Source organism: Triturus cristatus, chromosome 1_2 (assembly GCF_964204655.1).
Source record: "Triturus cristatus chromosome 1_2, aTriCri1.1, whole genome shotgun sequence".
Classification (NCBI taxonomy): Eukaryota; Metazoa; Chordata; class Amphibia; order Caudata; family Salamandridae; genus Triturus; species Triturus cristatus.
In genome coordinates this window covers 957,772,565-957,788,353 of record NC_140580.1, presented here as the reverse complement: position 1 = coordinate 957,788,353, position 15,789 = coordinate 957,772,565, and the positions used below count along the sequence as shown (strand labels likewise).

General features: G+C 44.4%; 1 protein-coding gene across 2 annotated transcripts in view; it reads left to right on the top strand.

The window, feature by feature from the left end:
* Positions 1 to 4,544: 4,544 nt before the first annotated feature.
* TPRN (taperin) overlaps positions 4,545 to 15,789 on the top strand; it is a 144,754-nt gene continuing 133,509 nt past the window's right edge. The window contains exon 1 of one of the 2 annotated variants that reach the window (XM_085610078.1): positions 4,545 to 7,128. In XM_085610078.1, the coding sequence (XP_085466204.1) occupies positions 4,651 to 7,128 (2,478 nt within the window). In that variant the 5' untranslated portion in view covers positions 4,545 to 4,650. The remainder of the gene's footprint in view (positions 7,129 to 15,789) is intronic. The other variant, XM_085610076.1, reaches the window with a different exon arrangement.

Here is a 15,789-nt window from a genome sequence, read left to right as displayed (position 1 = left end):
GGAAGACCCTCTGTAGAGAAACATTTTTCCAAAAAATGTATAACACAATCAGTATTTATGTGAGATACAAATTCAAAATAAATCAATTTGCTGTAGTAATCACTTAAAACAATTATGTATTTGAAATTACTTTCAAGAATTTGGAATGGTCCTGCAAAATCTATTGCAACTTTAGTCCAAGACATTTTTGGAATAGAGATTAATTCCATCTCACTTACACTGGATTTCCAGTGTTCATCTGACTTCAAGCACTCGGAACACATAACCATATATGCATTAACATCAGCATCTAAACCTGGCCACCAGTTATAAGCTTTTAAAAGTTTATTTGTTGATGTTGAACCTGGATGCCCTTTATGCGCAAGATTTATTAATTTTTTTCTTAACTTAATTGGTGGCACAAATAATTTTCCCCTGACTAACAAACCATTCTTTATGCTCAATTCTTCAGATACCTGTTGAAAAGGTTTAAGAGTGCTACCTAAATATCTAATGGGTGGCCATTGACTCGTGACATATTCCATGACTTTACTTAAAATATTATCCTGTTTCGTCGTGTCCAACCAATCTGACTCTGTTATAACTCCTTCAGAATCTTTAATGTTTTCAACACTGGAAACAACACACTCAGTGTCTTCAATTACCTCAGATTCAAAATCAGAAATAGGTAATCTTGATAAGAAATCAGCACAAATGTTGTTTTTACCAGATATATGTTTGATAGTAAAATTAAACTCCTGTGGTTTTGCTAATAGTTTTATGAGTCTAGAAGATGCTGTGCCATTACCTCTTCCTGTACCATCCAACATGAAAATTAAGGGCTCATAATCAGTAACTATCTCAAAGTGATTACCCCACAAGTACAGTTTAAGTTTTTCTACAGCCCAAACACTGACCAAAGTTTCTCTTTAGATGGTACTGTAAGATAGTTCAGCATTGTTAATTCTTCTTGAGATAAAAGCAACTGTTTGAATTTTTCCCTTTACCTTCTGAGTGACTACTGCTCCAATACCAACACCACTGGCATCAACAGTCACAATATTAATACCCTCAGAATCATAAGTTTGCAACAAAGGTGCTTCAATAATGGCTTTCTTAACTTTAGTGAAAGCATCATCTTGTTCTTTACCCCATATGTATTTAACACCTTTCCGTAACAAACATCCCAAGGGTTCTACTTTGTATGCATAGTTAACCACAAAACGTGAGTAATACTCACTTAAACCCATGAATGACTTTAGAGAAAGCTTGTCCTCTGGTTTGGGTGCTTCTGAATTTGCTTTGACTAAATTCATTTTTGGTTTGATACCTTCTGGACTTAAAACATGGCCTAAATACTCAATTTATGTGTTTAAAATCGTGCATTTGTTAAGTGAAACTGTAATTTCATTAATGTACAAAGGGCATTATCCAAAATGTCATAATGTTCTTCCCCAATGCTAGCATGTATCAGTATGTCATCTTGGAATTTTTCCACTCCCTTAATATCTTTTACCATAACATCCATCAGTTTTTGAAAAACACTTGAGGCTGATGCAAACCCGAAAGGTAATCTTATAAATCTAAATGCACCAAAAGGAGTGACAAACGTCGTATATTCTCTTGAATTCTCTGAAAGTTCAACCTGATGGTAGGCTGACTTGAGATCTATCACCGAAAAATATTTTGATCCAGAAGTGGCTGCCAATATTTCCTATATTTTAGGCTTAGGATGACAATCAATGATGATATTTTTGTTTAAAGATCTCAGGTCAGCACATAGACAAATGTCGCCAGTCCTCTTTTTAATGATAACAATTGCCGAAACCCATTCTGAAGAATTAGTTTGCTCAATTACTTTTTCACTGACTAGTTTGTCTAATCATTTTTTCAATTCAACCCTAACTGAAAGCGGTACAGGTCTTACTTTATGCTTTATATGAATGGCACCTTTTTTAACCTTTATTTTGTGCTCAAATCCATTCACACAACCTATGTGGTCCTCAAATACTGATTAATTTTTTAAAATAAGCTTTCCAATTTTTTACTTGCAACATCTTCTTTTACAAAGCATATCGCCCGGAACTATTGGTTCTTCTGCACCTGGTTTTAGGATGATACCGAGTTTGGCCAAATTTTTCCAACCAACTATATTCCTTCCTTTTTCTGCTACATACGTTTTTGTGTTTATTGACCTTCCTTTGAAATTGAAGCTGTCTTCAAAATAACCGTGCATCACAATATCAAATTCACCAAAAGCCTTGGCATTAACATCAGATTGCAAAAGTGCTTTACCTTCCCATAATTCCTCAAACGATTTGTCTGAAATGATGGTTATTGGTGAACCTGAATCAGCCATAATTAGAAGTTCGACTGATCTAATTTTAACATAACCAGGAGGACCTCTTATTCTGCCTGTACTTCCTTCTACTGTTAAAACAATGTTGTTAAACATTTCTTCATCAAACTCTTCAACATTGCTGACTTTAACTTTTTGTACAAACGTGCTTTTAATATTTTTGCAAACAGATGAAAACTGACCGACTTTTGAACATTTGGCACATTTCTTACCGCTAGCTGGGCATGATACGTTATCAGCTTTGTGACTCTTAGAACCACACCTATAACAAACAATAAATGTATTATCATATACATTTCCACTTTCAATACCCTTTTCATTTCTATATTCTTTCTTCTTTCTTTCCTGTAATGCAAAAACATTTGCAGAATGAACAGCTTCTGTTGCAAGAACTTTGGAAGATTCAAGTAACCGTTCAATTCCTTTTCCATGTCTATTACCTCTTGCAGAGTAGGGTTCCTGCAGGCCAATAACCTCTCTTGAACTTGTTTAGAAAAACAATGGAAAACTATTTGGTCCCTTATGTATGTATCATCCATATATCTGAACTCACATTTAGTTGCCAAAACTCTTGAAGAAGCAATGTATCCCTCTATTGTCTCGTTCTTTTGTTGCTTCCTCATGCTGAATCTATGTCTTCCAATCATTATGTTTGGTTCTTCACCAACCTGTTTTTCCATCCGTTTAATAGCTTCCTGGTAATCATTTAAAGGAATGAATTGACCTGGTGTACCTTCATACTCAGATTTGCTGTCAAAAATCTCTTGACCTACAGCTCCTAGTAGTCCAAACATAATGGCCTTCTTACACTCTGGCTCATATTCTTTTCCATCAATAGCTACTAAATAATTTTCAAATACCCTCAACCAATTCTTCCATTTCATAATTGGTTTCCCTGGCTCATTAAGAAATGCAGCTGGTACACATATTGTGTTGCTGTGAGCCATATTTCTTATGTAAAATTACATATATTTTCCAAAAGCAAAAATATTTTTCAAAATATTGCAAATATTTACTTTATTTGTAAAACTCCTCTGTTTCCTTGATGAATGCGTTAAATTAAATTGTATAATCTTTACCATCGACATATGAATTGCCGCTGGTGCTCCTTTCGGTTTTCTTTCTGCATTCACAGAAGAAACTGACAAGAAAACTCAAAGCATATGCGCGTAGCATTAATTGTGCCTGACCTCAAAATGGCTTCTTGCGCGTATGCGCACATAACGTGATGACGCGTGTACTTCTTTGCTTGCACTTCACACTCAGCAGGAGTTCGACAGGAGCCACGCACAAGGAAAATCAGTTGGAATCTACCGTTACATTAACGGTAAGCACAGTGCACTTGACTGAAATTAAACAAATTTTGCTTGAAGAAAACGCAAAGTACACGCTTAAAAGTTTTTGAACCAACCTTCCTCTTTTCTTCCACAAAGTCTGAAAACATGGGTATTCACCCGAATATGTTTTCTCTTTCGATTTTCTAAGTCTTCCTCTGCAAGCCTTCAACAGCAATTCCAGTAGATCCTTAAAATACTCACAAAAATCGTCGCCAAATTGTTGCGACAGAATGAAGTCACGAAGTGAGTTTAGGATGAAAGAATTGATTTATAATTAAGGCCTGCAAGCAGACAGGATATAACGAGGCTCACAAGTCAAAAGAGGAGGTAAAGAATGCTGACAACGTTCTATGACATCATTCAAATACCAACTCAACATTCTAAACATGACATAACAGATGTACCAAAAAGTTGGCAAGTATAGTACAGAGTAGACAACAGCTGACTACCATAGAGTTATTATTTACAAGAACATATGTACAACAGTGTGTTGACGGCGATATATTTACTAACTTAAAAGCGGCCAGTTTGTCCATCTTTCTGACCTGCTCATAACACACTTCTATATACAGACTTCCGTTCCAACATGGCGACCATATTTCTCACTGGGCGGGGTCAGATCATGACAGCCCTGGCTATGGGCGGATTGGCACAGAGTGTTCACTGTTTATCAATCAGCGGGCGTGGTTTGTCTCAACAGACATGCTTGATGGGCGGGGACGCATCAAAGTGGACCGGATCAAAGTACCGCGGTGGGCGGGATCATTCTGGTATGACGGAGGCATACTGGGCGGACAAAGAATGAAAGTTCATATGCGTTGGTTGGAAAGATCCCAATGTGGGCGTGGTTAGTGTGACGTTGCGCCCAGGGGCACGCCCCGCACAGGTGAGCACCCAGTGCCTGACCAGCCGCAGTGACAGCGGGCGGCGTTCGCAGGCCGGGTTCGCCGCTCTCTCAGTCTGTGTAGCGGCACCATGTCTGCGGCGCTGAGCCCAGAGCCGGCCGGAGGTCGGGCCATGCCAGCTTGGAAGCGCACCATCCTGGAACGGAAGCGGGCTAAGCTGACCGGCACTGTCCGAGAGACATCCCCCAGTCATGGGTACCCTGGCTCCCGCAGCAGATCTCCGTCCCGGAACCCTCCTCGGAGCCCGACGGCGGATGCTGAGCCGGGTGTGCTGCAGGAAAGTATTGGCCCCCTTCGCCAGAATCCCTTCATCCGGCTGGAGCACGAAAGGCGTCGAAGGCAGCAGCAACCCCACCTGGGCTCTCCCACCTCCGGTCCAGCTACCCCCATCCAGCAGCTGCTTGACCTGTACAGTCATGTGCCAGGTATCCGCACCATCCGCGCAGAAAACATCCTCATCATCGAGTCCGACAGCGACTACTTCGGAGGCGGCCGTGCCAGCGCAAATACCAACCCCCTGGAAGAACTTCTGTCCCGCCGGGGCAGCAAGGTGACAGAGATCCGCGCCTCTGAGGTGGTCATTTATGAGCCCCTGAGCCGCAGCCATGAAGACCTGCTTGCCTCCGAACCTCTCGACGAGCCCCCCGGCCGTGTCAGCAGACTTCGAGCTCGGTTCAACCAGGGCAAACCCAAGCCCCAGCGCTCCCGCAGCACTGATAGCCTTCTGGATGGAGACCACTACCCCAAGCTTCGAGAAGCCCTGCCAAAGTCTGCGCCTGGCAAGGGGGAGTGCGGGACTGTTGAGGGTGCCTTTCGCTTTGGTGATGATTTCCAACGCTTTGATGAGGACTCTCAGGGCTACAGTTCCAAGCACGTTCCGGCACGGTCCATGTCCACTCCAACCTTAGATCACAGCCCAGGCCTGTCACCCGTCCTAACCCCTTCCAGCCCCTTGTCTTCTCCGGGCTCTGTTACCTCTTATTCCCCATCATCTCCATTTGAGGCCTGGTCCCCAGATGTGTCGGAGCCAGCACAGGACATCGCGGTGTCCCCCAGCATCCCATCATTCAAGGAGAGATTACAGAACTACACAATGCTTGTCAACCAACCCCAGCCACATTCCAAGCTGAAGGACTTTTCCCAAAAGACAGGGAACAATACAATCACAGTCAATCCACGAACAACATTCAATTCACAAGCCAGCATTCCCAAAAGTGATGAGCGTGTCCCCAAAGTGGGCACAGCCCTTACAAATGGACATGCATCACATTCTGAGCTTGAGGCAATACACAAGGAGCCTGTCAATGTTCACGACCTTCTATCCAAGACTAAAAAGGAGTATCTTAGTTTGGGGAGGACTTCAGGGGGTCTTAGGCATGCTCCACCACCACCCACTTCTAACGCACATGAGATTCCCACGGGAGCCAAGACATGGAGGCCAAAGTCTGAGATTGATCTGATAAGATCCAAATTTTCTTCCAAACCAAGTGCCATAACGTCGGGAACTGCTGCATTCACCCACAATGAAGAGCCTTCAGCCAGTGCCACTCCAAATCAACAGCACAGGGTATCTTCTTCCACCAGCTCCAACAGCACGTTTGAAATTAAACCAGCCCCTAAGCCAGATATTGGCAGCATTCCAGATGGCGACATCCAAGCAAAAGCGCTGGCAAACATTAGGATGCAGTCAAAAAACTCATTTGTCTTCATTCCGAAGAAGAGGTCTGAGACGTCCCTGCCTGCTCAGGAGCTCCTGAAAGAGAAAAAGTCTTCTGAAAAGCCAAACCAAACTGATGGTGCTTCCAACTTTGCCAGTCACCAAACCGAGGTAATATTTTCACCCCACGAGAACGGCAGCCATTATGGTGAAGATGATGTTCCAGTTATTTTGACAAAGAAGCGTATTTTTGATGATGCTGGAATAACACTCTTGAATGGAAAGTCTTCAGCAGAAGAGACACCTCTTGTACACCCGTCGCTCTCCGATTTTGACTGGTCAAGTGGCCTAATAACATCCCCCACAGAGAGCCGTTCATCTGCTTTTCAGCCTGAAGAGGTTGAATATTTCAGTAGCCTTCAGGATGATGAGCCAGAGGAGGATTTCATGGTTCCTGTAACCAGCATACATGGTGAGGAGTTAAGCAAAGCTGAGCTTCCTGTAACGTATATCGATGACCTTGTTAGTTTAGAGGACAGAGAGGCCAAATCAGATTCGAAGTCTGGCTCTTTTGCCCCTTCCTACCGACCGCACAGTGGACCATCTGAAATTCATTTCAAAGGAGGCAATACGTTTACCATAGTGCCCAAGCGAAAACCAGTGATTTCCCAGTATGAGACCTTAAGTGGGCTTGGCAGGGAGCAGGAGGAAGATGAAGAGGATGATGGTGGCTCAAAAATCAAATCCACTGGTGGGTCTGATGCCCCGTACTCTGAACTGGGCACGTTGTTAAAAAAACGATACCCCACTGTCGACGAGATTGAAGTGATTGGCGGTTACATGTCTCTGAAGAAATCTTGTCTGGCCAAGAATGTATCAACCAGAAAAAAGGTAATGCTTGCGAGTTTGAGGACACCCTCTAGAACGTATCCTATGAATAGAGCACACATTCTCTTACCGTACAGTCTGCGATATATATCTGCTCCTTTTCAGATAGGCTTGTATTTTTATTGTTTGTGTCATGTACACTTGAAATTTGGTTTTTGAAGGTGCATTTCTGATGTCCACATTGGAAGAATGTAGATGTCACATTTGAAGTTGAAGTGGTTCTTTAAGCATAAATGCCTTCATTTCAGCAGTTACAGTGGTGATCGGTACATCCAGTGGGCATGGCCACTTAAAATGTTTAATAGTCCTTCTGGAGTACAATATTGCATTTGATCACAACAGGACCATGTTGCATGCTACACAAACACAAGGCCTCTATTATCTGCCACATTTACTGAAGGCGGTGATCGTCAGTCAGTAAAATACTCTTCCTAATCCGGTGTATGCCCAGTAGATGAGTTATTACTACTCTTAACCTTTCAAGTGTTGTGATTTCTTTTTTTTGTCTTTGTTTAAATCTGTTTTGCCTTTTTATTTAAATGTTTTTCTTCCCCGGTGCGCACGCCCCTTGTGCTGGTGCGGAGCTCAGCGTTTCAAGAGAACCAGCGCTGACGTTCATGCAGGGCCGGGGATTATGGGCTCATTGCCTTGATGTGGAGTTGCACACATTGTGTAAGACAGGACACAGTTTAACTCCTGATGCTGTAATCTGGGGCTGCGATTGATGCTATTTCGGGTGTCTTGCATTGCCGGTGCACCTGGCCGGCGTGCAGCTTTAAATAATTCCTGAGACATTTCCATTCTAGCCTGACCTGCTGCCAAGTGGCGTGAAAGATTTATACAAGGCCTGCCGGTGAGCCAGGGTGCTGTACTTGAAAAGGAGGGGTGCATTTACCATGCCGCTTCCTGCGAGTGTCCGGCCCAGTTTGATTCTCTGATGGACCCCCGCATCAAGAGGCCATACCAGTGGCATACAGTGTGCTAAAATAGCAAATATACCCAACTCGAAAATATACCGGCATCCGTGCACAAAACCTATTAAGAATATGCTTATTGTGTATTTCTTTCAGAATCTTCCCATAGGGCATGTCAGCCCTTAGTGCCTGATCATCAAATCTCATACAGTTCAGCAGCCAAAACAAGAATTCGTGCAAGTAGCTCTAAGTGTATTAAGGGGGTTTGTCTTAGCAAAGGCTGTGGTTGTTTGAATGTGTTCTGTGATGCCAGCATTTACAGACTGTGTTTGAGTCTTTTATGAATGGGATTTCGAGGGGGGGGGGGATAGTAATATTCCGAATTGTGTAGAATTGGCTCCGCTTTGTAAGTGTACTTGATGGGTGTGTGGAGTTAGCAAGTTTGTGCCTAGGTGCACTTTTAGACTTCCTGCTTGGTTGCCCCGTGTTGGTTTGTGCGATATTTTCAAGATGTCCACATTAGATTAATTTGTGTATATCGAATTTAAATAGTTGAGCACCCTAGAGTAATTTCTCGCTTCCCAGAAGAAGGGAATATCCAAGCTAGGGGTGCGATATGGTAACATTTTACAGAGAGGATATCGTTGTGCAGCGTTGTGCAGTCTTCTTGCATTAGCCCTTAGCCTGGCACCTCCAGTGAAAGTGCCTTTTTGGTTGTGGAACTAACTCGCAAAAGGACTTCTTTCTTAATGTTGGGCGAGTGTGGGTACCTTACTGAAAGAATAAAGGATGTATGGACAAATCAACATATGCTCCCACACTCGTTTGTCAGCCGAGACCCAGGCCTTGTCTGTCTCAGGAAAACCCCTTAAGGGCTCTCCTCCTTGAAGGTAGTGGCTCACACTAGCCATGCTGGTGCAAGGAGGGGGTCACCCAAGGGCGAGTGATGGCTTTTCATCATTTTAAAATAGGCTTATCTATTCATCCTCCTATTCTTTCTACTTAACTATCATTCAGCAAGGAGCACTTTTGTTACTTAGTTTCTGTTTGATGGGTGTTCATCTTTACTTTATTTGCCTCCACTCTACTGTTGTGTGGCCAGGGATGGCTTTGAGTTTGGGAGGCCACAAGGAGTGCGTTGTCTCACTTAGTTTGAGAGGACAGTGGTGTCTGAACAACACAGCGGAATGTGTTACATCGAATGCATGTGCTTGACATACGGTGGAAGAAAGTAGATCTTGATTTCATAATCAAACTCCAGGGCTTTCCACACTCTGGAAGTGCAATATTTCGATTTTTTTTTATATGAAATATGTTATTGGACCTTTCTACATGTAGAATTCTATAGAGCTGGCATTTGAAGGTGAGTGGAGAAATGGAAAGTATTTGCGCCGGCCAGCATCTGGATACTTATTGTATTGTTCACTGTTGTTTACTTCTCAACAAGCACTGTTCCTCCATAAAAATCATGTTAAGCCGGCAGCTATGTTACTAAGACCCTTTGATAGTCTATGTCAGTGCTTACCAATAAAGTAATTAATGGAAGCGCTTCTCGATCGGGCGTGTGTGTGACACATTCTGCCTATAAATACTTTTAGGGTGAAGAGCTTTGCAAACATGGTTTCCATATTAGCTCTTTCTAGTCCGTGGACACATGGATTCGTCAATTTAACTTTAATCCGTTTCATGGCGGTGAGTGTTAAAATCCTGTTCATGAGTATCCTGGTTTTATTATTATTTTTTTTATTTGGATCGAGCTCATATAAGATTGGACCGTGTATCAGTCACAAACTTTACGTTTAAAAAGATTAATGGGAACTTTCGCTCAACATAAATTCCAAGCCTTTCTTTGAGTAATTTGTGGCATGTTCCTCTGGCTGGGAATGTCAGAAATTCATGGTAAAATTGGAAGATGTTCCTGTTTCGAGAGTGAGGTGAGGTTGCCCGGGGACGAGGTTGCCTCTGAAGAATTTGGTACCCAGTGAAAGGTCAGGATTGTTGTTTGAAAAGAATGCAGAAGGACCGAGGTCAATACACTACTGAGCCTGATCGGTATCGGTGGCCGCTTGCCTGGAACACCCATGTGCAAATAAATAAATACACAGAAGCAGCATGCCAAGAGTGGCACACTCAAACAGTGATACCCGCCCTGCAGTGTTTAACAATGCAATCCACATGGGTTTAGTCCTAAAACGCTTCCGCCTAGGCTGCCAGGCAAGGTGGGGCTTCGCCCAATGTGGAGGTTAGCTGCTGCTGATCACAAACTGTGGCATCGTCTTGTGAGCCAAGATATTCATGGAAACCCGTTATGGGCTCCAGGCGTAGCTAAGAACGATTACATGAGTTCTTGCAGATAGTCTTTTGTTATTTCAGGGATGCCCCCGCTGATCAAAAATTGGGGCAGGCTCTTCTGAGCCAAGTAATTCATAGAAACCTGTTGTGGTTTCCCTTCTGTCCAAGAATCATTAAATGGCTTCCCGGTGACATAGTCCACATGTATACCAGCGGAGCCCAACGTGCATCCAGAATTGTTGCACATTGGACAAACAAAAGAATCCAAATTCCCACAGGAGGAGGATCTTCCTCACTGTACCTGAATTAAAAAAAAAAATGTTTGGCTGAAGTCTAATGCTTTTCTGAGGTGTTTTTCTCAAAGCCTTAATTGTAAACCTAATTTCAGCAAAGAAAAGTCTTTTTTTAATTTTTTTTATTTCTTTTGTCTATCGTTATCAAAGCTGTGTTATTTCGCACTGCGCACCTGAAGCATGTGGATACCAATTGATTTATGCAGTGTACATGCTGTATACTTGTAGAGGGATTTAAAATTTACGATCTCTTGTTTATATGATGATCCCTGTGAACATTACCTCTTGTCAACAGTTAACTGTTTTTGATTTCTTACAAAGTGGGGTGACCAATTTAGGTCCAGGAAGGCCACGTCCATGCCAGTTTTTCAGAACGTGAAATTAACAACGGCACATGCACTGAATGTTAATGGCCATCATTTACGTCTTTGGTAGTTATCCTGAAAGTCTGGCGTGAATCCAGCCGACCTTGGCCTACAGTGGACGCTCCTGTTTTACAATTACCAGTGCACAATGATTCTTTTTTGCACGCCTGGACTCCTGTAAATATTTTCTTGTGTACACCGCTCCATGCATTCACTCATGATGGGTTGTTTTCCGGAGTTGACTTGCTTCGTCTTTCGTGTCTGTCTTGTCGGACTAGATGTTTGATCTGTTAGCAGGTTGTGAGTATCTCTGCAAGATGCGATAAATGTTTCCTGTCCATCAGTGGAGGACGCACCTATAATCTGCCAATGTATTCAAGACTTGAGCATGTGACACTCTTATGGAATGCTGACGTGATCAGGAGTCTTCAGCCTGGGAGGTGTGCTGCAGTCTGATTGACAGCGTCTAGTGGCACACCTGCACCAGGCCACGTGTCCATTCCATCATAGAGATTTGAATTTGGCATTTAAAAAAAAAAAAAAACGAAAATCACCTTATTGGTTGAAAACAACCCAAGTCTTACTTTTAGCCAAATGTACGCTATGTTATGTAAGGTTTACTGAGAATTCTATGTTGTCAGTGCGGCTCCTGCCAGATAGGTGTATTCAATAGATGGTGTATCTCATAGAGGGGAGATCACAGTGTGATCTAGGGTCAGTCATTGAAATACCGGTGGTCACTAAAGGATGCTTAGTGACGTGATAGGCTTCAAGGTCTTGAGTTGGGGTCCATCGCTGAAATTTCAGTGCTCACTAAAGGATCCTGTAACTTGGTGATGTACATGAGGTTTCAGTGCGGTTACTTTCTGGATGATTAAGTAACAGTTAATCCGGGTGAACTGGCTTCCATTTTCTGCCTTTGGTACTAAACATGCCACAAATACTCCCTAATAGCGATTCTCAGAGCAGCACTATAGCAACGTAAAAATATAGTTGGATTAGCAATGAATCCTCTTTTAGGTCTATTTAATTACACGCACCTGGCTGGCACTTACTTTTTCAGTTTGAAGAAAAAACACAGACATTTTCATCCTCGCTAACCGTAAAGAGTCTTTTATTGAAACTAGTACCACAGTATCTTGGCTTCCCAGACTTCGCCTTCTGCTTATCTGACCTGCTGCGCTCGATGCCATGCGGCCTGTGCTTTTTTAAAAAATCCGGAATTAATTAACGAATACCAACTGCCAAGACTCAAAATACGGCAATTAACGTGCCAAATGTAGGGTGAACGTGGAGTGCCGCGCTCGTGAAGGTATCTCACGTGGCTGGAAACGATGCGTCGTCCTTCTGCTGACTGTTGGTTTCACGTGGGACTCTGAATCGGTCGTTTCCGCCTCCGTGGTTGGACTTGTTTGGGAGTGTTTTGTTCTTGTAGCAGGCTAGCTCCGAAGCCAACCACCGAGATTATGAACGAACTTTATGATGCAACTTGACGCACGTTTGCCTATTAACAAATCGTTTGCAATTCGATTGTTCCATGTGCTTTAGTTTTAAAGTGGCACCAGTCTGGTATTTGTGTGTATGTGTGTGTTTTTTTAAAAATTATGTGTTTTCTGTCTCTTTCCCGTTTATGTTTATTTTCTCACTCTGTCTGAGGGTCTACATATTTTTACGGTGAAACACTCGCCGAAAATAGGCCTCAGCCACGATTGCTGTGTTTCATTTGTATCCAGGGTGTTTCTGCGGTCAAACGGCATCTTTGGTTCTCATCGCTGTCACCTAAGTTTGTAACAGCACAAGTGTGAAGAAAGCAGCACCTCCTTCCAGCGGGGACGGCTGGAGTAAAGTCAGGAGCATAACCGGTGAGGCAGATGCAGAAACAAACACCAAGGCAAGGCTGGGGACCAAGCAGCGGGCATGTACCTCTGGGCGTGTTCGGGAACATGACTAGATTGCCCCAGATTCCCAGTTGTTTCCTATTAATTTGCAGCAGTTTTGGAGGGATGTTTTCAGCACATTGTTGGCAGTGCACCTTGACACGGAGTGAAGAGCCTAAGGCAATTGTTTTGAACTGTGTGAGATTTATAGCTAACCTGCACAGTTTTTTTTATTTCCACTGTATGACAGATAAAATTGTGCTGCGCTGCTACCTTTTTCTCTACACTTTTACCTAATGTTTAACATTGGCATTTCTGCTGTAGTGAAGTTGAACCCCCAGGTTTGCTAAAATGAGTGTTGAGCATCATTGCCATGGTGGGTGTGCTTGTGCCATTTATGTTTTTGTGTGCAGCACACGCAGGACACTTGGCAGCACTGGGATTGTAAGTTTGTGAGGCTCTACTACATTCTTGAGCGGTGGTTGGGACTTAAAGTTTCGATAACATATTAATATTCCAAGTTTTGTGGCTCTGTCAACCCTGGACTGGCGTAGGCCATTAGAATTTCTAGGTCGCTAAAGCGAGGCTTCCTTGAATATGCCAGCAGTTGGATCTTTGCACTCAAATGGCTTTCCCTCCATCTTTCTTAATTTTGAAGCATGAAGGTTGTGATGAGATTTGAGCTTCCTAATGAGATAGTATGGTTGGAGTGAAGTGCAGATATATTTTTTTACTACTTTTGTTTTTGCTCTACTGGGAGCCAGTGGTGCTCTTTAGAAGTCTGTGTGATGTCAGCAGATTTCATCCAATCGAGGCAAATCTGATCGTCCCGCTTTTGGATTCTCTAGAGTTGAAGTCTAATTTTTTGTGAGCTCCGGCATTGACTATATTGCAGTAGGCTAGTTTTGATAGACAGTTAAAAAGAACTTTCATTCTATCTTGCTTTTTAGCTCTCGGCTAGCGAGGCTGCGCTTGCGCAGTCTCGCTCGCGAGATTTAATGACTTGGAGAAGAGGGGCTTGAACCCGCCCCTCTTCTCCCCTCTTCTCCATTGGCTGGCCTCTTGAATGCTGGCCAGCCATTGGAGAAGAGGTTCGTCACTCCGAACAGGGCTCGTCCTTTTCGGATTCGGGGGCGTGTTTTTTGCAACTTTTCTAATTATCTCCTCCAGCCAATGGCAAGAGGAGAACACGCCCCCGAATCCGAAAGCGCCGCTGCCTTTCTCCGAGGCATTTCTGCTTCGCCTCGGAGAAAGGCAGTGGTAAGGGAGAAATGTTCCTCGCGACCTCCAGATCCGCAGTCCAGATGCTCAAGCCCACCGAGATCGGTGGGGCGGAGGGAGCGGGGGTGTCACCCACGGGGTACCGCACTCCATTAAACAATGCAAGTGTTAAACTACGCGTTGTTCATCGGCAGCTGCACCTCTGACGGAGATCTGCGCCGAGGGGGCTGTGAGTTCTGATCAGCGAATGCTCCTGTCTCAAGAATCACTTCCCCAGTGACGGTCGCGCATGGTTCCGAGATAGGATAGGTAAATGAATTTACTTACAGGAGACCTTCTGCATAGACGGACGTGGTGGGCGGTTAATATTTATTTTTGTTGGCGTTATTTTAAGAGTACTCGCTTCGCTACGGGGGCTGCTCCGGACTGTATAGATTTTTTTAACACTGACTGCAGTGCCCAACCTTACTGACTGCAGTGCCCTACACGTTCTCGTGTAGCACCATCCCTTCGCGCTCCCTCTGCATTGAAGACGTTCTCCTGACTGTGTTTCGAGTTTCTGTATCTTCGGCATTTACTACGCTACGCCACAGTCACAGTGCTGTTTCCACATCTTCTGGCTGGAAGGCGCTCCTTCTTTTACCCGTCTCGCTGGTCAATCGTTCCTCCTGTCCGCCAGGTGGCGCGCTCTCGTTCCCGACTAGTTGGCCGCCGGCCACTCTCAGCCTGTGTTCCGGGTCCCTCCCTCCGCAGCACCGCCTGAAGCCCCCGGCACCCCTCTCCCTCCCTGCCCGGCCCTTCGCCGCCTCTTGCTGCTCCCCGCGCCGCTACTGGGCTGCCTGCCCCTGCGCTCCTGCTGCCTCTTGCCACCGCGGGGAGCAGCCCCTGTCATGCCCGGCCCCGCCGCCGGGAGCAGGGCCCGGGTCTACGCCGAGGTGAACAGCCTGAGGAGCCGCAACTATTGGGATTACGAGGCGCCCGTTCCGAGCTGGGGGTGAGAATCCAGCCCACATAGGCCCTCCGCGGCCATGGATATTGCTTTGTGTTATCGGCGGTTGTAGAAATTGATACCTATCCACTGAACACTGGCAGGCTACCAATGTCAGAGATCGGAGGCGACACTGATCACAGATAGGTTGTTAGTTGTTCGCAGCTCCCGATACCACGGATCATATTTATTGCAGACTGCAGCCTCCTACGATATCATTCATTTATACTGACTGCTTCTCCCATTACCTACTGTCAGTATTTGACGCATGGCGAATAACTAGACATGTTTAAGTAAGTGGGGACGCCGAATATCTCAAAATGTTCCCATAGTAGGTCTGGGTGCATCGATGGTTTTTGAGAGGACGTTGTATCGTGCTGTCGATACTATTATGCCCTCTGTTGAGGTTTTGAACAGGGTTCTAGGATTTTATTTTTTGATCGGGTTACGAGATGTGATGGGATTGAGAGACTGAGTCAGCCTTCAATTTAAGGAATGGATGCTGGGGCACATCACCTAACAAGCATTCAGTTAGGCAAATGGGGGTAAATTCATAATTTGTCATTATAAGAAATTAACAGTTTTCGGGATCGTGTAACATCCGGAGACAAGCGGGACCACTGCTTCAGCCTCTGCGGCGGACCATCGGGGGCAGGAGCGCAGGCAGCAGTCAGGCGAGGGTCACAGGAGGCATCGAGAGCGAGCAGGCAGAAG